This window comes from Phalangium opilio, unplaced genomic scaffold (assembly GCF_054372755.1).
Source record: "Phalangium opilio isolate 3A_F unplaced genomic scaffold, DU_Popi_V2 ptg000082l_1, whole genome shotgun sequence".
NCBI lineage: Eukaryota > Metazoa > Arthropoda > Arachnida > Opiliones > Phalangiidae > Phalangium > Phalangium opilio.
The window spans coordinates 5,215,181-5,241,133 of NW_028324189.1; the positions used below are offsets into that span (position 1 = coordinate 5,215,181).

General features: G+C 35.8%; 1 protein-coding gene across 1 annotated transcript; it reads left to right on the forward strand.

Annotated features, from left to right (window-relative positions):
• Window positions 1-726: 726 nt before the first annotated feature.
• LOC149651136 (uncharacterized) lies at window positions 727-24,432 on the forward strand. The gene is made up of 31 exons (XM_089847943.1): window positions 727-927; window positions 1,003-1,163; window positions 1,252-1,296; window positions 1,377-1,478; window positions 1,846-1,941; window positions 2,017-2,289; window positions 2,358-2,517; window positions 2,585-2,691; window positions 2,772-2,958; window positions 3,446-3,585; window positions 10,627-10,774; window positions 12,538-12,674; window positions 13,169-13,325; window positions 13,943-14,082; window positions 14,133-14,286; window positions 14,541-14,671; window positions 15,343-15,493; window positions 15,697-15,827; window positions 16,155-16,323; window positions 16,393-16,515; window positions 16,581-16,814; window positions 16,884-17,009; window positions 17,083-17,216; window positions 17,274-17,450; window positions 17,513-17,592; window positions 17,743-17,844; window positions 17,916-17,981; window positions 18,040-18,246; window positions 19,787-19,846; window positions 20,392-20,475; window positions 22,942-24,432. The coding sequence occupies exons 1-31, from the start codon at window positions 801-803 to the stop codon at window positions 23,645-23,647; spliced, it is 4,815 nt and encodes a 1,604-aa protein (XP_089704069.1). The 5' UTR covers window positions 727-800; the 3' UTR covers window positions 23,648-24,432.
• The last annotated feature ends 1,521 nt before the right edge of the window (window positions 24,433-25,953 follow it).

The window sequence follows — 25,953 nt, forward strand, 5'->3', positions numbered from 1 at the left end:
TTTTTTTTGCTCCGTTTATTTTGTCGAGCTAGGACCAAAGAAAAGGTCTTACAGCTCCGAAACTTTTTGAAATTACATATATACACTTTACATTACAAGATATAGGGAATATGATACAAAAGTAACATTAATTAATGCTGCAGTGTTAGATGATAAGCAAATTTCGGCTACTGTAGCACCCTTAACATTCTGCCTGAGCCAATCAGAACTCGTCCGTGAGTTTAGAGGGCCAGTCAATTCCACCCCTCGATTATGTAAATTCTTGAATGAAAAAAAACCAAAGAAAATAAAAAATTAAATCAGTAACTCTTAAATTAATTTGAACAGAAAAATAAAGGGGTTCCATAGTCATTTGCCAAGATCTAAAGATAACATTGTCCAGCGGGGAGGGCGTGCAATGGGATGCGCAAGCGACTTGTGGAACCCTTTAAAATTCTTAATCTAATCCTCTCGCATAAGAGTTCTTATAAAATGAAATGAAATAACATATTCCTTCGTTGTCAAACTGTGTAAATACTCTCGTAGCTAGAGCAACATAAAGAAATAAAATATTTTGTAACCTTTATTATAGTTCCTGTTTTATGATGATGAAACTATACTATACTTAAGTCTCTTAACTAATAAAATGATAAGGTATATATATATATATATCTTATCTGGATTTTGAAACATACGTTTATCTTTAATCTATATCCTAATCAACATACGCAAATGGATTCAGTTATTTCAGATGCAAGTGAAACCAGTTCTTTCGCGAATTATGTTTTTGAAAGAATGTACCTCTAAATTATAATTAAATCATGAAAGCTAATATAGTTCTGGTAGTGTTCATTATTGGGGTATTATTGAACCAAAAATTAGTGAACGGTCAATGTTTACCTGATATAGTTATTATAACCGTAACCATTCCCGAAGATGCACCTGAGGGTGAGTGTGACAAATTAATAAAATAGCTAATTAAGACGTTAATTACCTAGTAATTTTTGAATCCTTCTCAATAAGGTACGATATACAAACCTTTCGAAAATGTTACGGTGAAGCCGGGAGCTAGTACTACTTTGGTAGCTAGAGGAGAGGGTGCCCAATACATCGACCCACTAATTGACGAAAATGGAAAACTTATATTTAAGGTTAAACTTAGCGTTCATGACATTCCCGATGGTGTAAGTGCATTTAAAAATCATAATAGAAAGGATATTCTAAATTTAATTGGTTTAAAAATCGTTGAATGTATACCGTTTATTTTCCCAGGATAATGCTAAAGATAAATTGGATATGGAAATTGGTTGTGAAGGGGTACGACTTCTGTTTTTCAATCGTGTTTGTGTTGAGGAATTTATATTATAACCGAAAAATATTTTTGTTGATTCAAGTAGAGCGCTGACAATCAATATACGCAAGTTATTATAACAATTACTCCAGTCAATGACCATCCACCAGTATTTGATTCTCCATTGTATACAGCAGAAATTCAAGAGGTATAGAATCACGTTGTTAATTGTGACAGAAGGGAATAATAGAAGAAGGATGACACTCTGTATCCTCTTAATACTTTAGTTATGTAATATGATTCTTCCCACGCGAGGGAGCCCTTTTTGTTTGCTCTCCCGCTCATCAAAATTCAGACGGGCTAGGGTGAATTCTATAACTGTTGGTACTAAATACCCAGCAATCTACCCACAAATATCGTCTTGACGTGGGACAAAAATCTACAAGCCCACCTTGCTCCAAATGTAAAATGATGTTGGGAAGAATCATGTTACAATTACCCTCCCGCTTTGAGGGTACACTTCTCTCGAAGAGAAGTATTATATACAGCTGATTGTAAAATAATTCTTTTACCAGATGATGGCACCAGGTTTTGTCGTACCAATGAAGGATATCATAGTTTCCGATCAAGACTCGCACGAGAGTGGATATCTTCTCACAGTTACAATTACAGTATGTTAAAACGATAGATATTGACTATGGTCGAATATGAACAGTAACGTTTTTGGTTGACTTCCCTTTCTGCAGGAAGGAGACGACTCAGGGGTATTCGATCTCAAAGTCGAGGACATTACAACAACCAAAGTTAAGAAACTAAAATTTGGACTAATAACTAAGAAGACAGTTGAAATGCCTGATGAGGGATACTACAACCTGACCCTCTACGCCACAGACAACGATGGCGAAAAGCCTTTAAACAGCACATCCATTTTAATAATTAATGTAAAACCTTTGGATATGAGAGACCCGATATTTGAACACGAAATATATAAAGGAGAATTATATTTCGAAGAAAACTCGGTATGAAATCTGAAAGATTTAAAATAGTTATAGTTAAATAACCAATTTTATTTTTTGGATCATTTAAGAATGGTGATATCCTTGTGAAAAATGATCAGCAAGCAACGCCGGTTTCGATTAAAACTGAACCATTAAATCTAACCAACATCAAACCCAAAGCGATATTTGCCTATGACCAAGATATTAAAATTAATGCAACGTTAAAATATGAACTAATTAAGTCTACAGGTAATAAAAACTAAGCGAGGAATGACTCTTGACTTTGATCCTAAAATATCATATTCCACGTTATTAGAAACCCAGGATTGGGCAAGCTATTTCAACCTTGTCGGTACTCAGTTAAGCCTCGTTAAAGTGGATGAGGACTTTCTCAAGGAAACATCTATTAATTTATTAATCAAGGTAAAGATCCCGGCTCTTCTCCCTGCCCCTCTTGTCTTTGATCTTGACCCTCTTCAATATATTTTTAATTAAAACGATAGGCGTCCCAAGAAGACGACTCAACGAGGATAGCGTTAGCCTTGATTTCTTTGAAGATACATTTACCCGAAAGCAAAAGACCCTACTTTACTCAAAGAGTCGAAATACTGAGAAGAACTGAACCGGACAAAGTGGTTTACAATATTGAAGTTGAGGATGGCGGAGATGTCAACATAAAATTGGAAGAGGGTAGGCCTGCGTTATTTATACCATCCATGAGTTAATAAACTAGCAGCTATGGGAACTGAGTGGGTAAAAGTACAGCGATCAGTTGACCAGTAAACACGTGGGACAAATGGTATCTCGAAGGAGCGAGCTTCTGAACGTGAAATTATCAACTATATATAAAATTAGACATACTTTAATTTTAATTATAGTTAACAAACCCTTTGTGTGGGATGGGTTTAAGCGTACCAGAAGCCCTGGAAAGAACAAAAGCTTCCCCTTTTGTCTCATAACTTTTTTTTTATTATATTCAAATCTTATCACAGAGCACACTTCACTCCGAATGACATTTATAATTATGTTATCTGAAATATATTCGTACGAAAACTGATAACGAGGAATTTTATAATATTATTGTTAATGCCAATTGTTAAGAAAATGTCATAAGTTAGCAATAACCAATTTAACCTATCAATATCTTTAATCAAATGAATTTGGTTTTCATTATCAGTACCAAATGAAGGCTACTTCACTCTGTCGGGGAAGAGTATCAAATTGAACAAGCCAATCCCAGAAAGCGTCGAAAGCTTGACGTTGAAAATCAATGTTGAAAAGAAAACAAGCCTGACACAAACTTCTAACAATGTCAAAGTAAGATGCAAAATGCATTTGAGATAACCGTTAGCGACGGCTGAAATTTTACATCGCGAAATATAAGCTTATAAATCGTCGCTCTCGAAAATCTAAAGGACTAAGTTTCCTCTATCGGTTTTCCAATTATATTCATCTTAAGGACTTTCGAATTTTCAAGAGACTTCACTAAACTTATTAATAATGCAATTTTAAAAAGAAAATACGCACTAGCTCCTTTTAAAATCAAAGTACAGTATAGTTTTAAAGTTTGCCAAAGAATCCCGAACTTCGATTATACATTTATAACTCTGAAGTTCATAATGTAATGAACTTAATCTTACGCTTGCTTACGCCCTATAACTTCTTAAACGGCCTCTGCTTTTGCGCAAATTGCTTACACAGGCTTCACGGCAGCACACTTAAAATTCCCAAAAAAAAAAACTGTGACAGGTTATATTTGACGTGGTAACAGTTAAAACTATTCAAGATCCATTATTTGAGAAGAAAGAATATAAATTGGACATTTGGAAAGATTTAAAATTAGGAGAAGAGATTTTCCAGCTTATTCCTTTAGAAAAGGAAGTAATTTATAAAAATATAAGTATGATAAATGAAACCGAGATTAAAATCGATAGTTCTTAAACCATTTGATTTTTAGAACAATCTCCGGATACTGGAACATTTAAATTCGATTTGAGTAATGGGAAAATTACCTTAACCAAAAACCCAGCTACCGTAGAATATATAATATCAATTGAAGGTCAGACAAGTGATTCTACGGATACAACGAAGGTATTTACAATAGATTATAGATAAAATCAATGTATATTATACCATAAGTATATAAGATATGTTCCATAAGTATGACACTTCGAAATGCTAGAGACTTAAAGCTCGATCTAGTTCGAGAACGACATGCGAGAACGACTATTAATTTTGCAGGACTTTCATGATCCATCTTCCTATTTTGTCTGTACTAAACTAAACCTTTGACAGCACCTCACCAGGCGTCGCTTCGCTTTAACTCGAATCTATGACCTACGTCACTTCATGACAAGCTCCAGTTTGTAACCAGTGACAAACTTATGGAACACATCTTATAAACTTATGATTATACTAAATATAATACACAAACGCGTAGATTTACATCAACGTAATAGAACCCAAACCAAAACCGGACGCCTTATTTAAAACTCAAAAGCAAAGTGTACAGATTGTATCTGATCACAAGATAAATACGGAATTGTTTAAAATAGATACAAACTTTCCTGGTAAAATCGACTTCGATTATGCGGGTAATGAAACGATTACAATTTTAACTACGATCGCCTTAAGATAAGATAAAATGACCATCGATATTATCAATCGGAATTTGCTTTATTATCAATAGTTTATAGAGTTATAAGAGCAACTCCTATTAGAGCAAATTCGGATTGACGTAATACAAGTCCTTGAAAAGCTTAAGAAAAACATCCCGTGCGAGCAATTAAACCCAGATTAACTTTGAGGCAATAAAATTGAAACCCTATTCTTAGACACAACGGACGAATCAATTAAGGCTATCTTCCAACTTGATAACAAAAGCGGAGTGTTACAGTTGATTAGTCCTTTGGAAAACAAGGAAGAAGAATATACTGTATTTATACGTGGATCATTAGTAGACGGAAATAACAAACGAGAAGAAATTAACGAGGTATTGCAGGCGATAGTCCAAGTTGCCACAGAATTGATTGCATGTTGAAAAATTTATATTCAACAGGTTGTAATCAAGGTTTTGAAGAAAATCGACCCGCCTACTTCTCTGTTCAAAAAATCAATATATAGGTTTGATATCGCTTCAGATACAAGTATTGGAGATGAACTATTTAAAATTGATACAATTGAAAATACCGACATCTCATTGAAGATTGAAAGTAAGTTTAATGCGAAGAGTCTAAAGTTGCCAAGGTTCCTGTTAGATGTGACGCATTATGTCAGAAGGGGATAATAGAAGAAGGATGCCACTATCTTTAGTTATGTAACATGATTCTTCTCAGGCTCACCCTTTTGGTTTGCTCTCCTGCTCATCAAACTTCAGATGGGCATTCAGATTGGAGTGAATTCTATAACTGTTTGGTACTCAATCCTTAGCAATCACACACAAACCTTAATTGTCTTGACGTGGGACAAAAATCCACAAGCGCACGTTGGCAAATAGTTAAGCGCTGATAAAGTAATGATGAGGGAACTATTTTTCGCGAGAGTGATTCGGTTAGAGTAGCCCGGCCTGCTCCAAATGTTAAGGGATGTTGGGAAGAATCATGTTACAATTACCCCGCTTTGTGGATGGTACACTTCTCTCGAAGAGAAGTACTTCTGATTATGTATATTTTTAAAGGTATTAAACCCAATGAAGGACAAGGCATTTTTCAACTGTCCACTAATGGACAAATAACGCTAAGTGGTGCCTTGGGTGATACAACTACTGACTACAAATTGATGATGGTGGCTTCGATTGGAAAACGAGAAGAGAAAGCGGAAGTATGGATTGACGTCGTTACCAAAATGGATCCGCCAAACCCAATTTTCAAAAAATCCATTTATAATCTTGACTTAATGTCGGATACCAAGAAAGGCACCGTTGTTTTCGATATTACAACCAATACTGACGATGTGAAAATGGAGGTTAAAAGTGAGCTTATTTGTAAATGAAACACGATTTCAAATCGCGGTTAATTGATCAATAAATATTTCAGGTTTTACACCTTCAAATGGCGGTTCGATTTTCACCTTCAGTGAAAATGGACAGTTAACTTTAAACGATATCTTACCTTCAGAAACTAAACAGTATAAAATTGTCGTAACTGGACACAGTAACAAACGAACTGAAGAAACGGAAGTTGTAATTAGTATTGTAGAGAAACTAACACCTCCTAGTCCTCTTTTCGACAAACAAGTTTATCGCGTTGATGTTTTGTCTAACACCGAGATAGATACGGAGATTTTAGAAGTAAAAACAATTACTGGTGAAGTAGTTACCATAGAAATATCAAGTAATTTTTTTCACTTATTTTACATTTGAATTAGAACCTAGACCTAAATATTATTTTTCATCCCAGCTGACACTGAAAATTCGATCAAATCTCTATTCAGAGTTGAGAATAATAAGATATTTCTTAATGGAAAATTGAATAGTGGTACTAAAGAATATAAATTGGTATTACTTGGAACAAGTGCGAATTTGCGTACAGAAAAAGCGGAAGTATTTATAACTGTGGTAGAAAAACTCAAACCACCAACTCCATTATTCGCAAAATCAATATATCGCACTGACATTTTATCCGACACACAAAAGGACAAGGAGTTAATTGAACTTTCAACCAACACCGGAAAAATTGTCACTTTGACAATTACAAGTAAGAACTACCACGCGGATAATGTACGTCACTTTAAACCATAACTTTCTTCACTAACTATAGACGTGTTACCTGAATCGGCTAAATCGTTATTCAAACTAGTTCAGAATAAAGTTGTATTAGATGGAGTACTGGAAAAAGGTACTAAAGAGTACAAAATTTTGGTGGAAGGAAGCGTAGATTCCCAGAAAGAAACAACTGAGGTTATAATAACAATTGTCGACAAGCTCAAACCACCCAATCCATTATTCACAAAGTCAGTGTATCGCACAGACATTTTATCCGACACGCAAAAGGACAAGGAATTAATTGAACTTACAACCAACACCGGAAAAGTTGTCACTTTGACAATTACAAGTGAGAACTACCACACGTGATGATGTACTTAACAAACCACTATAAAAAATAACTTTCTTGGCTTAACCATAGACGTATCACCTGAATCGGCTAAATCGTTATTCAAACTAGTTCAGAATAAAGTTGTATTAGATGGAGTATTGGAAAAAGGTACTAAAGAGTACAAAATTCTGGTGGAAGGAAGCGTAGATTCCGAAAAAGAAACAACTGAGGTTATAATGACAATTGTGGACAAGCTCAAACCACCCAGTCCATTATTCACAAAGTCGATATATCGCACTGACATTTTATCTGACACACAAAAAGACAAGGAGTTAATTGAACTTGCAACCACCACCGGAAAAGTTGTCACTTTGACTATTACAAGTGAGAACTACGATGCTGATGATGTACTTAAGTAACATGTCACTTTAAACCATAACTTTCTTGACTTACCCATAGACGTATCACCTGAATCGGCTAAAACGTTATTCAAACTAGTTCAGAATAAAGTTGTATTAGATGGAGTATTGGAAAAAGGTACCAAAGAATACAAAATTTTGGTGGAAGGAAGCGTAGATTCCGAAAAAGAAACAACTGAAGTTGTAATAACAATTGTCGACAAACTCAACCCACCCAGCCCATTATTCACAAAGTCAGTGTATCGCACTGACATTTTATCCGACACACAAAAGGACAAGGAGTTAATTGAACTTACAACCACCACCGGAAAAGTTGTCACTTTGACAATTACAAGTGAGAATTAAGTCACTAAGCTAAGTGACGACACAATTCACCAATCACAATTTTGGCTATTAAACTTATTGATTTCTACTTATTAGACGTGTTACCTGAGACGGCAAAATCATTGTTTAGACTAAATCAAAATAAAATTGTACTGGGTGGAAAACTGGAAAGTGCTACGAAAGAGTACAAAATCTTTGTGGAAGGAAGTGTGGAATCTCAAAAAGAAACGACTGAAGTTATAATAACAATTGTTGACAAGTTAATACCACCAAATCCTTTATTCGCAAAGTCAATATATCGCGTGGATATTCTGTCAGACACCGAAATAAACAAAGAACTACTTGAAATTAAAACCAACGAAAAAGACCTGACAATGAAAATTTTAGGTAAGAAACTTAAGAAATGTATAGGCATAGAGTGATTCGTTAAACAGAGACTGCAATTCTTCACAGACGTTTCCCCCGAGTCTGCAAAGTCCTTGTTTAGACTAGATAAAAATAAACTGATACTGAATGGAATTATAACTAAAGACCCGAAAGAGTTCAAACTGACTCTAGAAGGGAGTAACGCACTCATTAAAGAAACTGCGGAGGTTTTTATAACTGTAGTTGACAAACTAATAGCTCCAAGTCCTCTCTTTACAAAATTGGTATATATCGCGGACATCTTCTCAGGCAGCAAAATAGGCAAACAATTGCTTGAAATTGAGACCAACCCAGACAAAGCCGTTACGATTCAAATTACCAGTAAGTGAATTTCAAGTCTAGTCATTAGGCCTATATTTCAATATATAAATATATATGAAAAACGTAATTGCATAATTAAAGGCGTTCATCCTGACTCGTTCGCATCATTATTCAAACTCGAAGGAAATAAAATTATTTTGAATGGAGCCTTGCCCAAAGAAATCACAGCGTACAAATTAATAGTTGTTGCAACTGCTGAACCACAAACCGAACGTACCGAGGTTTGTCTAGGTTTATTTATAAGGACGCGTGTTAAATTGATGGTGTAGACATTTCTACCTCGTAACTATTTCCGTGGACATGTTTTTTTATTTTTTATTTTCAAAAATATGGGTCTAGCGTAGCTTACAAAGTACAAACAAACATCGTATACATAAATCTTCAAAGCTCACAGAGGATGACGTCGGAAACCATCATAAAATATCACACCTTATTACTAAGACTTAACAGGAATACATACTGTTAACGGGAATAATTGTGTAGACATTTTCTCAACTTATCTAGGTAGGGCGGATTTAGTGGGAGGAGCTAGAATTTTACCTCACTACACGTTCAAATTTGCGCGCGTCTGATCTCTCGTTGCTACAAACTAATGAAATCACAGACGTCGGTCCACAAAATCCGCATAGAAATTAACTTTGAAGATATGTGTCACAATAATTCCAACTAGCTGTGTGCATTCCTGGGTAAACCACGTACATAAAGTCACCATTGAAAATATTTTAGGGAATGGGTAACAACACCTAAACCTAGAGTGTAATTTTTACTTCCGATTACAGACTTCGCTAAAGTTTTAGATATTTGTAGAGAATAATACTGACTTTCTGATAATTTATTCGACACCCACTTCACTTAAGCAAGTTTAATAAGATGTTAAGTTTTTTGTAGACTTTCCGTTTCATCTTCGAGCTCAATGTCAATGTTTTCCAACCCATGAGATAAAATTTAACAAAACCTAAAAGTAAACTTTATCACCATCCTCGGGGTACGGAAATGAAGTAGCGCGATACGTGTTATTTTTAGCAATTTCTACAGACGAATGCTTTATACGATTATATGATGAAAAGAGTCGGGTTGACATATTCGGATCGATTTTGGGAACTTTTGGAAAAGTTCTATCAGTTTCAAGTTAAAGAATGTGTCGCCAAAGTCGAACTTCTTTTACAATATTAAAGTTTATCGAAAAAAAGAATTTGCCATTGAAAATAGGCCGGAAGAAAGCTATTTATCTCATTCCAAATGGTCAAAGGAATTGCCCTAGGAGGATATATAGTGTGGAGAAATAGCATTTTACCCCATTAAGTTCTATCCATTTATACGTAGCAATTCCGTTTGTAAATACTTCTTGGGTGTACAAAAACGTAAGATTTATCTGTCTCCGTTCTCTTGTTCAAGACACTATGAATCACCCAGCGAGTTGCGGAAAAGTCATATTTCTTATTCAACCTTTTAAAATTAACGCTGGTCGCCTGCTCTTTGCCCGCATAGAACACTTAGTATAGTCACTTTGCAAATTAGCGTTATTTGTACGTCGCTATACTTAAGTCTAGTAAAACAAAAAGCTTTATGCCACGGCCTTGCCTCGGTTTCTCAACATATCCACATATCTTTTGTCAAGTGATCCACTAGATCACGTGCTCAAAGGGCTTAACTATACAGTATAACTCTTGGTTGTGGTAACTTTTTCGCTGAATGCATCCTTTGCTCTTATAGTCTTAGCCATTGTCCTTAATGGGTCAGCGATGTCATTTTTCTGATTTAAGGAGGGTACTAAAAATATATCGCGGTGTTTGTCTCAGATCTTTTAATTCTACCATATCTCTATCTGTCTGTAGGTCATTTTTGAGGTGGTCAGCGCCGAAGACTGTAGTCTACTGGATCAAAGTAAAGCCGCCCATTTGGTTCAAGTTCCGGAAGAAAAGAAAATAGGGGATATCGTATTTCAAATAAAAGCCAACGAAAAGGCCAGTTTCAAAGTTGTTGGTAAGTACAATCAAACAAGACTCGACGTAAAGAAAGCGTACAAAACCACCCCGTGGTAAGCTGAACGTTAGAAAGGTCTTCGGCTTTGAGGATTTAATTGAAATTTGAAGGAGAGGAGTGAAGTGGTAACCCCATACCTAAAACGTTGCCTCTGTACCCCACCTACGGAACGGCACCGAAGTCCTCCCACTCCCAGCATCCTCTGCGTTTAGGTTGGGTCGTACAGTACGGAAACGATAAGGACGCCCCCTCTGTCTTAAAAATAGAAGCTAGTTCTGACACAAATACAATGACGCTACGCGGCAGCACTTAACAATCGCCTACCGAAGGCTAGGGGCGTGCGCGAGGTACACAGGGAGATTTCAGTGCACCGCATCATTTCTACTTCATCTTACCTCATTGAAATGTCAAACTTTAGTCTTAATAATTATTGGCAACTGTAGCGTAGTTTAGAAAATACTGGCACACAATTCTATCATGCATAATTTTGTTAAAAGCGATTCTTAAATCATTAATTGGCATCGACTACTTTTTCTTTACGGGATTAAGTATAGGATAAAACCTCCGCCATAGTTTCTTATCCGCTGTCAAGGTGATGCAGTATAGTTCGTTTCGAGCTTATTTTGTCAGTTTTTGGCAAAAAGAAAAAGAAAAAACTTTAATGCCTTACAAATAGAATGATTGAGTAAGCTGGATATCATACCAAAATTGTGGGTTGGAAGAAAAAACTGGCCGAAAGAAAGAACTAAGTGTTAAATTTGGAAACCCGTCACGTTTCGTACTTTCGCTAACGTAGTAGAAGCGTGAAAGCCCCGAATCAGATAGCCTTTACTTTTATTCGAATTCGCATTTTAAGGCGAATAGGGACTACTTAGAGTACAAGTCCATCTCATCCAAGAAGCTTGACCAAAGTTTTCGGACGGAAGAAAAGAAGCGATGCATTTTCCTCTAACAGGTTTTCTTCTCTTCCATGATACAAAAGGACAAGAAAATTGCTTAGGGAGACAGTTTTTCCGCTGCCGCAATATCACGCTCATTTTCACCGAGGGTCGCTTTTGACATTTTTTCGTAGATGAGATCTCGCGTCGTAGAATGCCAAGCTTCTTTTTTTTCCGTGGGGTTGTTTCCAAACCCCGAACAATCATATTCTTATTGTTATACCAACTGCTCGGCATAGAAGGAATGGTTATCGATTTTGTACTCACTGCCCCACTGAACGCAATCTATTCTAAAATTGGTAACGTCAACTCACAAGATATGGAGACTCTTTCGGGTGCATAATTCTATTTGAGAGCTTATATCCTACTTTCACTTTTTGATTGGTAACCTCCTCATTCGCGGTTACTAGGTTACGTGCAACGGTATAGATTTAAGTAAAAGGAGAAAGCATTAGAGTAGTTCAAATTGTCCAGTATTAACAGGATGGGTTGCTAATCATAAATTTAAGTCGCATTGCAACATCTCCAATAAAAACCATAAGTTTATCAGATATATTACATAAGTATGACACACATCGTAATGCTATAGACTTACTGAGAGCTAGTTCGAGAACTACGCGAGAATTGAGTACACAGTCCATCTTTATATCTAGTCTTTACTGAGCCTTTGACAGCGCCTCACCAGGCGTCGCTTTGCGAGAATCTTTGACCTACGTCACTTCATGACAAGCTCCAGTTTGTAACCACTGACAAACTTATCAAACATATCTTACGAACTTATGTAAAAACTAATCCATAATATAAGCAATTTTCTTTTTCACTTAGGAGGAGATTCGGAGTACTTCACGGTGAATGAAACTACTGGCGAAGTATCTCTCAAAAAAGAGCTTAAATCGGTGTACTATAATCTAACGGTTCTAGTCGAATCGAAAGAAACCCAGGAAAAAACAGCGACGGCCCAAGTAAGATGGATTAGGCGAAAATGAGAGGAACGGTGGTAGATTCTATAGACGTATACGGAAAAGGAATAAGAGTGAACGCGATCTGTCCATCATTTCTCTTAACTCCTACGCGCCTTCTCTCCTGGCGCAATTTTTTGGGGCAAACTTTGCCATTTATCGATATACTAGGGCGAAACTCTCATATTTTTTGGTGGAGAAGAGAATTTGACGACCCCTTACCAGAATCCCCTAGAGAATATAATCTAAAAGTAGATTCTCCCTAAAAGCGGGAGATATGTCTTGCTAGGTTAATTGCCTCCCTTCAGACTAGTTGGAAGCCTTTAAAAAGCACTTGACGTGATAGATTGGACAGAAAGATGTAGGGTTTGCCCCGTCCAAGAATTGTCGGTAACGCTTAGTAGATGACGGGCCCCTTTAATTACGCCATTACGTGGAGCGGAATTTTTTTAACGTAAAATTTCGTACTAAACCCCCCTTTGCTTGTCTTTCGTCAGCTACTGTTTGAAGTGGACTTAAAGAGGCCATTGGCCACGCTCTTTAAGAAGGATATTAATCAAGTAGATGTACCAGTCGATACTACCGTTGGAAAGGCCTTCTATAAACTAGAGATTGTCAAAAATTCAAAATTTAAAGTTCAACTTAGCGTCACAGGTAATTTTCCTAATTGGCTTTCTGATGATGAAATATCGTGTCTTGTATCACCGTTAAGCCGCAATAAAATTAAGTACACGCAAAAGTGATTTGTTTTGTATTGTGACACCTTTCGCTTATGTGTTTTCAATAGCAACCTATAAGCCCTTATTGGAACAGTTTAGTTTAGGGCAACATGTTCTTACGCACAAATTTTTTCAGCTCTTCACGTATAGTTTTAAACTTTGAATTATTTCTGGTAATTTTCGTTGAATCGTTCGACTCTGTCACACCAGGGATAGATTTAATTTTAGAAGTAGGAATGGAGAACGGTTAGTATTTCCTTCAGTCCGACTCATAGCCGAGTATAGAGCCCCTCCCTCCAGCACGTAAAGAAAAGTTTAAATTATCTTATTGGCTCACTTAAACTACGTTTCGATGACGTTGCTGACGGGGACGGCGAAAAATACGTAATTCCTTTTTACCTCTGTCGCTATGATCCGCCTCTTCTTTCATTCCCCTCCGTCCCGTGGAAGGGGGTCCGGGACTTTGACGCGCACCCACATTACTCTGTTCTCCATTCCTACTTCTAACAATAAATCTATCCCTGGTCACACGCCAATTGATTTTGTTATTAGGTGGTAAAAATAAAGATGGGTTTGAAATCACAAATGACGACCACCTATCTCTGGTAAACCCGATTGAAGCTGACAAAGAGTACGAAATTGAGGTTACAGCTACCGTAATTGAACCCGAACAACTGATTGACATAACCAAGGTAAAAAGAAATACATTTATAATCTTCAATTACATTAAAATTAAATTTAGGTTGTAGTTTACGGAGTTGACGTTAAAAGACCTTTAACCCCGATATTTCAAAAATCGGAAGTAAACGTGGATATAATTGAATGTACGGAAAAGGGAACTGTTATATATACTTTGCCACCAACTTTGATCCAGGACGTCACATTCCACGTCAAAGGTTCGTGTACTTAAAACGGAAAATCATAGAGAATAAAAGCTTTTCTTCTTTCTTTTTGCGAAAGCGTAATTCAATCCAAAATGAAATAGGAAATTCAAAAAGATAAAAGCTTATTGATAGATTTATTTTTATTCAATTCCTTTTTGTTTCGTAATTGATACGATGGGGGAAAAAACGTCAACGACCAGCCGTCCCGTTATATCGATTCTTTCGTCGATATTTTAAAAAAGTTAAACACTTTCTGTCTTATATAGGAGGGGATATCGACATATTCGAAATCGATGCTCTAAAAGGTGAAATTAAGCTCAAAGGCAACTTGAAAAATAACCAAGAGTACTTTTTGGATATCGAAGCGTCGAAAGATGAACTTAAAGATAAAACGAAGGTAATTTAAACGTCAATAAGATAAGCATTGTTTTAATATTTTACAGTTTAGAAAAGTTAATTAAGTGCATGTGTTTGAGAACCGAAGTTTATGATTTGGTAATTTAGTAGCAGGTTAGATTTATTTACATACAGGGTGTTTGTGATAATGCTGGCTTAAATTAAGGGGGGTGCAGACTTTGAGTCATGCATGACATTTTATCGTCCGGGACACTGTTTTCGAGTTATGATTTGAGTGTTTTAGGGATGAACCCTTAATTAAATTAGAAATCATTGTCTTAATCAGTTTTTAATTAAATTTAAGGGGCAATCGTCATCCGTAAAATACTCTGGTCAATCTTGACTCGAAAACAGTGTCCCTTGTGGCAAAATGGAGATAGAAGTTGCATTTTCGACTCAAAATTGATTTCCCAAAGAACATCCCCCTAAATTTACGCCTGGCTTATCAGAAACACCCTGCATTTGTATTCCTAATATCTGCATTATTATTCACCTATTTATGCGCATAATCTGTTACACTTCCCCGCGTTGGTTTGGGAACCTATTCTTTATTCGGTACATACATTTATAGTGTAGCTCGAATCTTCAGGTCTCCATTAAAATTCAGAACCTGAGCTAGCCTAGCTTTTTATGACAAAAAAACCCTCTATTTCTTTCGCGTTATACCAACAGGTCATATTTCAAGTCGTACCATCGGAAAAATGCCTTCTTTTTTCGGTACGAAGTCAATCCGTAGTTTTACCGCCTAACACCCAGCCTGGAACTTCCGTTCATACCTTAGAAACCAGGGAACCTAAGCGACCCGTCACTTTTGAAATAAATGGTAAATCCACCTTTAATACGGAAGATATCTCGTCGGGCCCATACTGATGGTTGGCATAGACTAAACATCCGGTGTCGTATTATAGAATGCTAATATTACCAAGACTATATCGTTTGTCAGCCAGCCGTCAGTATGGTGGTATAAAAGCCAAGCCAACGGAAATTCAATTATGTCTCATCGTTGTCTAAAATATTATACTGAAGGAGATAAATCCATATTCAATATTGAAAGCAATGGAGAAATTAAGACGCTTAAATTATTGGAACTGAAAGAATACGAAATTAAAGTGAAAGGAACGTCTCAAACTGATCCTGTCATTACTGACTTCATCATTGTAAGGGTGTTTTAAGCATTATCATAAGTTTATAAGATATGTTCCATAAGTTTGTCATTGGTTACAAACTGGAGCTTTTCATGAAGTGACAACGTAGGTCATAGATTCTCTTAAAGCGACGCCTGGTGAGGCGCTGTCAAAGGCTTAGTACAGACTAAATTGGATTAGATGGAAGTCCTGCAAAATTACTCGAGCGTAGTCAATTCTCGCGTCGTTCTCGAACAAGCATTAAGATGTATAGAAAGGGTTATACTTATGGAACATATCTTATATAACTTATGTTCTTATTAATTAACAAACAATCTAGTTAATTATTTTTGCTTTTAGGTAAAATTTTACGTTAAAACCTGCGTTCAAGAGAAAACCTCTCTCTTTACTAAGCCTGTATTTATTACGGAAGTAAACTCGTCCTATATTGCAGGAGATAAACTTGAATTAGAAACGATTAAACCGAATGAAGTTACGGCAAGATATTTTCTAATCGAAGAAAACGATGGTGAAATTCTAAATAAATTAGATTAATATCAACTGATGTTTATGGTTTAATCGTACTCAATAATTGCAGATTTTAACTTGACTGAAAATGGACAGGTGATTTTAAAAACATCGCCGGAACAATTACAAAAATCTATTTATTTTCTTATTATTGGAGGTGAAGAAATAGAGACCGATAAAGAAACATATTCAAGTAAAACCTTGTTTTAAATTTCAATCGATGTTACAAAAACGTAAATATTTTCACAAATCTTGAAGGTGATTTGAAATTGCCCGATTTGAAGGAAAACCAAGCCTTGATTATAATTCACAATAACATCTTAAATGTACAATCAAATTGCTCAAAGGAAGATGAAAAAGTTTCGCTATTCACAAAATCAGTTCACAATATTGAAATTGATTCATTTACTCCCACTAACACTGTTTTTAACCTGAATTCTATGATACCTGATGGAGTTTCAGCTACTTATTTCCTTAGAACGCACACAGATAGTAATTAAAGCCACAGAAATTAATTAATTATCACGAGAACAATCTTGAAACTAATTAAGAATTTTACAGAATTTAGTTTAAATGATGGGAAACTGATAATTACGGCTGATCCGAAGTCTTTGGCATTACCATACTATTTCCTCGCTGTTCGCGCTGCGAAATCGGTTGCAAAGCAGGAAATTAACTATTACAATGGTATAGTAGTTAAAGATTGTTAAACACCCTCTGCCGCAATTAAATCATAATGAATCTAAACATTTTTATTTAGACGATTCAAAAATACCCGATATCGAAGACGATGAAGCCTTAATAATAGTACACTCATTTAACTCCCCATCATCTCCCATTGTTAAGGTCATGTTACCAAATGCCACCCTTGGGGAATACGTTATTGATATCAAAGTAAGTACATGTCTTTAACCATGAATGACTCTTTCTCAACTTTTCCCATAATCACAGGCAATTTCACCAAAAGGACAACTAAAATTTTCAGTAAATGATAACGAGTACTTTGGAATATCTGAAACAGACGGACAATTATACCCCAAACAAGACGTAACCAAAATTGAAACTCGTCACTTTAAACTGACCGTTACAATTAAGAAGGATAATTTGAAATCCGAATTTCTCCTCGAGGTAGCCTATATGCCAAAATATATTTGTTACCTCATATAGCTCATTATATTTAACAATTTTAGATTATTCGATTAAAAACAGACGAAGTTATTGTTTTCAATTCGGAAATCGTTAGTTCCCAGGACTTGCCATCACTTGAAAAGTAATTATTTATAATACATATGGAGGATTGATACCATTTACACCAGGGGGTAAAGCTACTTGGCGGACAAAGTAGCCTGATATCCTGGTGTAAATGGTATCAATTCTTGTAGCCTGAAAACAGCCTAGTGATAAATTCATTTACTCTCAGAAATCTAGAAAATGCAACTTCATTGAAAATGTTTTTACTCGAATATGAAGAAATTCCTAATACCCAAGCATACCTATATTCGAATGGAGAAGTTAAAGCCAGGTTAACAATTTAACTATTCCTTAACTATTAAAACTTACACCAACTAACCCGCAGTGAACTTGTAAATATAGATATTCAGTAGCAGCGTTCGATAAGACTACCGATTTTAGGACACCCGTTACCTTTGAGACTTTCAAGTAAGCTCATCTTTACGAAGTTAAACATAATTGACAAGAATAATTTAACAAATTTCAGACAAAAAACAACTGAACAGAAGGACGAAATAACGACTGCATTTGGAAATTACGAACAAGCTAAATTCGACGAAATTAAATACGTCTACGTGCACCAACATAAGGACTCCGACAATGGTGGACTAGTAGCCGCGGTTGCTATGTTATCAGTAGTCCTTGGTATAGTCCTGATTTCTGCAATTGGATTTATGTACCTCAGGAACCACAAGTACGTTCTCTATCATATATTTTTTTCCGCAATGATTGTAAATCAAGTTAAGGGGGAAAAGTGTCGAAATCGCTTGAAGAAAAATTGAGTAAGATAAATCTGAATCTAGAATATGCCACTGCGTCTCTTAATAGCTTCTTTCAAGAGTCCCTACTGCGCAAAAGGATTTAACCTTCTTTTCAAATGAATGATACCCCAAGTATTTGGTGTATCGATTCGAGAATGGGAAGGGTATAACTGTGAAGTCTTTATATAGAACTCCCGGTGATTAGCTGATGGTCATGGAATCTTGGAACAAAGATAAAAAAGGAAAGGGTCGGGTAATGAAGCGAGTAACGATGAGATTTAACGGTTGGTTGATCTTGGCTATCTTTGGTACGAGGTTTCAATAGAAAATTACCGTCTTAGAAAATAATTATAATAAGAAAGGCACAGCTAGCTTAATCTCTCCGTCTATCTCTAAAATAAACATCTATCATAATATTTGCACTGAATCCTATAGACGAATGAAGTAAAGTAGATCCATTACAAATTATGCTTGTAAACACCTTTACAGTTTAAAACAACTCATCTTAGAAATTCTAAACAGAACAATACCCTAAAGATAATATATATGCATCGTTAATTAAACACAGAAACGAAATTCAACAATCATTGAAACTAATTGAAATTCGTACCGTATTATAATTAGTTCATAAGATTATGTTCTATAAGTTTGTCTCTGGTTACAAACTGGAGCTTGTCATGAAGTGACGTAGGTCATAGAAACACAGATTGGAGGTAAAGCAATGGCAGGTGAGGCGCTGTCAAAGGCTTAGCACAGACTAAATAGGAAGATGGACTGCAAAACTAACGGAGTGTAGTCAATTCTCTAATCGAACCAGCTTTCAGTAAGTCTCCCCCCCATAGCATTACGAAGTATACGTATTGTCATACTTATGGAACATATCTTATAAGCTTATGGTGTTATTCCTTCAATTACACACAAATTTCAAAGAAAAAAGGTACAAGCACACATCAAAACCTTTACGGTTTCAAAATATATATGTATATCAAGTTTCCAAAATATTTTCGAGGGCAATGTGTAAAATTAAACCCAATAGAAGGAAGTCATGTAGAATACCGCTATCTTATCCATCCAGTAACCCGTTCTCGCCCAGCTTAGTAGTTGATCCTAGTCCTTGAGAGAAAAAAATTATACTTTATAGTAAACACCACGTAAGGTAGACGCGCCATAGATATTCTCTCTTTTTAGGAATATTTAATTGAGTCTGTATAATTTTGCCATTGAAAAGAGAGGTTCGTTTTCATCGCCTACGCGAACGAAGTTGGTTCACCAAAAACGGTTTCATTTTCGTGCTAGTTTCGCGTAAGGAGAATCCGATAGAAATATCTCGAGTGTATCTAAGAAGAGCTAGGCAACAGATTGGGAAGGGACTTTCAGCAGTCTCTAAAGTGTATAATGAAAAGGAGACGGGTCTGCAGTCTCTCTTCTACTAGATTTTAATTAACAAGTTCGTTTTCGTTTTCGTTTTCACAGACCTCATATTTTGGAGAAGATCCGGACAAAGTTTCAAAAGGATAAAAGTACAGCAGGAAGGTAAGTGCTTTGATGGAAATTTATTAAGCTTAAGGATATTATATAGTTTAGTTCCGGTCAGGATATGTTATGATATTTTTGACGCGAATATATTAAAATTATTTTAACTTAATTAGATCGTTATAAACATAGTACATAAATACCTAAAGAGTTTATTACAGATAATGTTTACTACTAGACCTTAAGACGGTAAGAGAGGCTACCAATTTATAATAGGGACTTGGAAGTGCTACGTCATTTAACGTTACGTTAGCTTCCACTAGTGCTAGTGCTAAAAACATACCATGAGGAGGGGTTTAAATAGATTTCATTATTAATGGGCAAGTTCCTATTGTAGAAAAAGTTTAGGTAAAATGTTTGAATTCTTAAGATTGTTATTTGATTGCCTACAAAGTTTTGAACTTGAACCTCAGCCTGAATTATGTTATATGATAGTTAAACTCAAATTTATTGAACTAATTCGTGAACTAGCCTTACTTTAACATCAAAAACGTATCCTTGCCTCATCGTGTCTAAAGTTTTCTTACCTAAATTATATTTTAAAGCTCCGAAAAAAGGCATTCTGTGGAAAAGTTTATTTCGACTTATTCTAACTCGTACGAAAATTATGGCGGCGATTTGACAGATAGGTGAGTTATAGAGTATAATTTCAATTTAGCGTGATACTGCCCTGTCCTTGGTATTAAAGAACTTGATTGCTTGAAAGAAACGTTAGGCATAATATACATCGCCCAAATACTAGAGGATAAATAGGGGCGTGCTTTTTCTTGTTTTAAACGTCTAGCACGTGGGTATGTTGATTTATGTAGAGAGCTAGTCGCGATGGGGAAATAGTATAAACCACAACGGCTACCTCATTCACGATAATATCCGAGTGATGTCATATGGTTAGGTCATGGAGGATAATAGAAGGAGATGAAAATGGGGTGGGCTCTTTCTATACCCATCCAACAGTCCTAGGAAACATTAGAGAGGTTCGTTTTTCACGTGATTGCATTTTACCAGGCTGCGTACAATACATTTCCAATCCAATGTGGAGGTTGGCATCAACGCCCTGCCTTTTCGTCTCCTTTTTACTTTCCTCCATGATTCCGTTTAAATTCTTTCTCGTCAAGGATGTATAACGCATAAATATTTTAGAAACAATGTAACCGTTTATTAAAAACCAAGAAACTAGCATAGACAGTCTTCTCTTATGGCATTTTGCTTATACCCTTTCATCATGCGCGTATTTATTGACACATTTAGGTTTCCATGAAAAACTAGTTTAATTTCTTTACTGGTACCGTATCTATTTCCTCGTGCTTTAACCTGTAAGTCCAACACGTGTTAGAGTCTATGGAATGAAAGGCTTAAATTTAGGCGTGACGTGAAAGGTTACGTTCCATTTTAATTTTGGAAAATGGGTAAGAGATATATAGCGTAAGTTTTTATCCTCTAACCAAAACTTGATTAGCTAGATTCCATAAAAGTTTTACGAGTATCGCTCGGTATACTGATAGCAGTAAACTGTAAAGATTACGTAGGTCTCCAGTATGCATTCTAAAAGTTGTCTCCTGAGCCACAAATGGTCTGAAACAACGTAACCTTGAAGTAGATAGGGATGGAGTGGTAAGATTCCTCATACCACCGAAGTCCTCCCAGCATTCTCAGCGTTTAGAAAGGGTAGAGGACTCCCTCTGTGTCATAAAAATAGAAGCTAGTTCTCATACAAATACAATGGCGCTGCGTGGCAGCACTTAACAATCGCTGACCAAAGGGTAGGAGGGTGTGCAAGGTACACTGGGAGCTTAACCCCCTTCAGAGAAAACTATGTAATGTTTAATGGCGTCTTGTTTTAAGTCCTCAAAACCTAGATATCTTTGTCGCTTAACGTACCAATATTTTCGCAGATAATGTATGCTTATTCTGAAGCATATAAATGACTAATGAATATGTTTAATAAAAGATTATCGGTTTAACTCTCTCATCGAATATCGGATTCGATAAGTCCACTCTTAAATATGTAGGGTATCTGTAGATTGTAAGTAAATTAACGTTAAACAACGAGGTGGGGGAGATAATAGACCGGCGTATTATTACGTCGTTTTCTCCAATAAACCAATTTACAGAAAAACTCTGAAACAATAATAAGCCCCCTTCTAGGTTTTATAGTCGATAGATTAACTTGGAAAGAGGCCAGAATATTTCAACACGACCAAGTGAACTAGCGGTTTGGGATGAGTGAGATAGTGACTTAAGTACCGTATGGTTGCGGAGGCTTGTGTAAAATATATTTACTAGTATATCTAACGCTTACAGTCCTCCAGGCTTTAGATATCTAGAAAAATCTTATAGTATAAAACCTTTACCACGCATCTTCGCGATAAGACATACGACCCATTGTTCAATAAAACCTCGGGAAGAAATTAAGGTGTAGTCGCGTGTCGCGCTTTTGAACACTGAGAAACAGTTGTGGATTAACGTCAAGTATCGGTATGTAAAGTTAATTACTGATTATAAATTGGTTAATTTTGATCAGTGCCAAGTGTATGGGTGTGTCTAGAAATGCGTCACAGTATAAATGTATAATACTTCTCTTCGAAGCAAGGGGTTCTATAGTTCAAATATTTTCTAGTAATTGAAATCAGTGTTGTTTCGAAGGTATTTTAAAATACCATATGTACGCATTAGAATTTGTTAACTTAATTTACAATAACTAATTTTGTTTAGACGAACTTAATGAACGAAATGAGCGTTTGTTTTCGTATTTCAAAATAGTTTTACGCGTTATAGTTTGATTTTTATTGCGAAACGCTTTTGGGTTTTAATCGGCTATATTCTTTCACCTTTGGAACTACGCATCGTTTGATGTATAAAAGAAGTATCTATTACGATAGTTTTACGTTTCATATAAAATGTCCTTCGATTATTCTCGCTGCATTAAGCAATTTGATAACGTCAAGAGCGCGTCTCGTCAAGCTAGGATTTCAAAGACCCTGGTTCCTCCAATACGACATTCTTAACTGATAAAGAACAATTAAGATTACAGTCTTTTACCAATGCCCTTCCCTAACTAGGAACTTCATAAAAAAATAATAAAATTTGTTTTTCAGTGTACGGGGAAGTAAAACGGATGGTGCTTTCGTTGGAAGAAACAAAATAGTAAAAGAAACTAACTTCGAATTGACTAACGAGGTATCGACAATTCCATCAGTGCCACGTGAAAAAGAGACTAGTAATCTACAGGAGGAAACCAGTACACGTTTCACCCAAGACAGCGAACTTGGAACCACAAACCCTCGTGTCAGTTACCAAAATAGGCTCTTCATGGAGGATAACAACAAACCTACGGGGTCAGACACTACAATTCCTTTGCCGGTCGAAAAAGAAGATCAAGCTAAAACGGAAAGCCTGTTACAAGTACCGGTAGATCATCACCAACTACCGTCTCAGCAAAATACCGACCAAGTTCAAGAGGATTACGGTTCGCAGGCGGAAGCCTCTAAACCGGATGTAAAACCCAGAATTAAAGGTCTACCCAGAGAGGATAGTTTTGGGTTGGATGTGGACGATGAAGAGGCGAAACAGATGGTATTACCGGAACTTCCGGAAGCTTTTAACAACGACTTGATCGACGAAGAAGACGTAGATACGGGGGAACCAGGTGGAACACCCCACGTTCACAGGAAACACATTGAAATTCACGTGGAAGAAGATATTTCTGACGAAGAGGAAGAAGAAATGATACGTAAAATGGCCGCCATTCCACAGAGAAAGTCGGTTGTAACCTTCAGCGATAAAACTGAAGTGATACCGTAGACTTTGTCATTTTTTAAAAAAAAACTGGACTTGTTATAGAGCCACGATGAAATTTAGCCTTGATTACTGGTTAGATTTGATAATCAGTTAATTTTATCTTTTAAAAATTGAGAAAGTAGAGTTAAACGGTGAAAGAAGAAGAGATACTGCCTTTGATAAATAGTTGTATAACGTTACCACCATTAATGAAACTTACGTCACGAATTATAGGTGAAATCTTCTAATACTGGTTGATTTTAAAACCACCCGCCTATTTATAATTTATAAAGTTAAATTTCTAAACCAATAGCCATTAACTTAAATACTTATTCAATGGATTTAAAATTCTTTAATTAAATTTCCAATAAATATTCACTTCCGGAATTATTTAATTAAGCTAATTGGTCACTGACATTCTGAAATTACGCTCTAATTAAAATTTAGCGTTGATTCTTAAAATTATTTATGTCTACATTACGCCAATAAAGTCTTAATTAAATTATCTAGATTTTAATTAAAAAAAAAGAAAACTTTTTAAACGAAAATTACGATTCATTTGTAGCTAGTTTGTCAGAGACCAGAATGAAACTATTTAAATAACTGAAGCTCAAAGTAATTTTGTATTAAACCAATAAATTAGAATAATTTAAAAAAATAATGGATGCGGTTCAAAAATCTATATCTTTATCATTGCAAGTATTTTTGTAACTTTCAAAAACTGTATATATACATACAAAGTCTAAAAGAGTCAGACAATAAATAATGTAAATTATTTCCATAGAAATGCGTGGGTTTTTATCGCCTAGACTCTATAAAGGAATGAAGTTTCATCGAGTTTTATACGTTTCTCAAACTGGAGCCAATGGCAAAGACAATGACTTCCTAATTCTAATTCAATAAAAAAAAGAAATCAAAAGCCAAGCTGAGGAAGGCTCGTTTTACGCTTTCGGCTTCTGTTTACTTAGAAACCATAGCGTAAGAAAAATGTAAGAGATTTTGAATAAAACATGAGATCATCTTATTAGAAAGATCTTTGATCTACGAAAGTAGGCCAACCCTTTCCACAATCCAGACACCTATTTTTGGCCAAAATCTGATAGATATATGCAAATTCCATACCGCTATATTTGTCATATAAAAAACCCGGAAAGTACTCTTAGATAGGGATGGTATAATATCTTAATATTTCAAGTATGACGTAATAAACAGGATAATATTGAGTTTTTGTTTCTGAGAAAGTCCTGAAATCTTGGAAATGGGTTCTAAAATCGTTCCATGAGATGGTTTTAAGTAGAGTCCATTAATAGTAATGGACTAGGAACTAGCTAAAGTCGCCTGAAAAGTTCCAAGAACAAAGGATCGGAAATTTGCAATTTTTGGGCGAAAAAAAAAACCCCCTTCAATGTTTTAGGTATCAAAAATTTAGCTCCTGTATTTAATTAAACGAAATGAAATAGGCTATTATATGGAGACGAGTAAGCACATTCAGTATTTTCAAGGTTATGTTGAATGGAGTTAGCTTAGTACATATTGGCTTAGATCTAGTTTAAACAAGACGGCCCAAGGGCTCGTAATAGTAGCCATATCGTACGAGTGAATAGCCCCTCTATACCCTACCCTAATGAGTGGATAACCCCTCTATACCTTACCCTATCTTTTACAATGCTTAAATGATTTACCGTGCATAAAATCAGAGTGAATAGCCCCTCGATTCCCCACTCTAAACAGTGATTAAATTATAACCGTATAAATTTACTTATGCTGTAATTCAAATATTCCGGCGAATCGAAGAACAGATAGCTTTTAGTGATAATCCCCTCGATGAGTTTACAACATAGACTTATGCCGATGTACACTTATCGCATCTTATAAATTTCTAACAAGGACTTATGCCCAGAAACTTTTGAAAGAGAAAGTTTAGTTATAGTGATTACGCATGTTAGTGATTATCCCCTCGAATTACCTTTAGCAATGCTAAAATGATCAAACGCATAACGCTCATTTAACACTACGTTAGCTCTATCTAAACCCACATTTGAATTAACCGCCAAAACGTTCCAGTCAAACATAACATAGATGACGATAGCTACCGAACGAGAACGAAACACATGAGGAGCGCGGTAGAAAAATCGTTATCTATTTAATTAGCACATACATAAAAAGAAAATAAATATAAAAACCCCAAACACACAAATTCATAAGTATCCGACCCCACAGATAAAAATTCAAAAGTTTCCGACCCCACAGATTAAGAGGTACCCCACCCCATATCACCCCGACATTTTAGAGATAAAAATAAATAATAAAAAACTCGGAGTTTCTGTCAA

Excerpts from the sequence above, each read along its gene's own strand:
- LOC149651136 (XM_089847943.1), top strand. The coding sequence starts at position 801 with ATGAAAGCTAATATAGTTCTGGTAGTGTTCATTATTGGGGTATTATTG. Across the intron at positions 17,593-17,742 it reads GACTTGCCATCACTTGAAAA|AAATCTAGAAAATGCAACTT; the intron begins GTAATTATTTAT and ends ATTTACTCTCAG. Across the intron at positions 18,247-19,786 it reads ATGTACCTCAGGAACCACAA|ACCTCATATTTTGGAGAAGA; the intron begins GTACGTTCTCTA and ends TCGTTTTCACAG.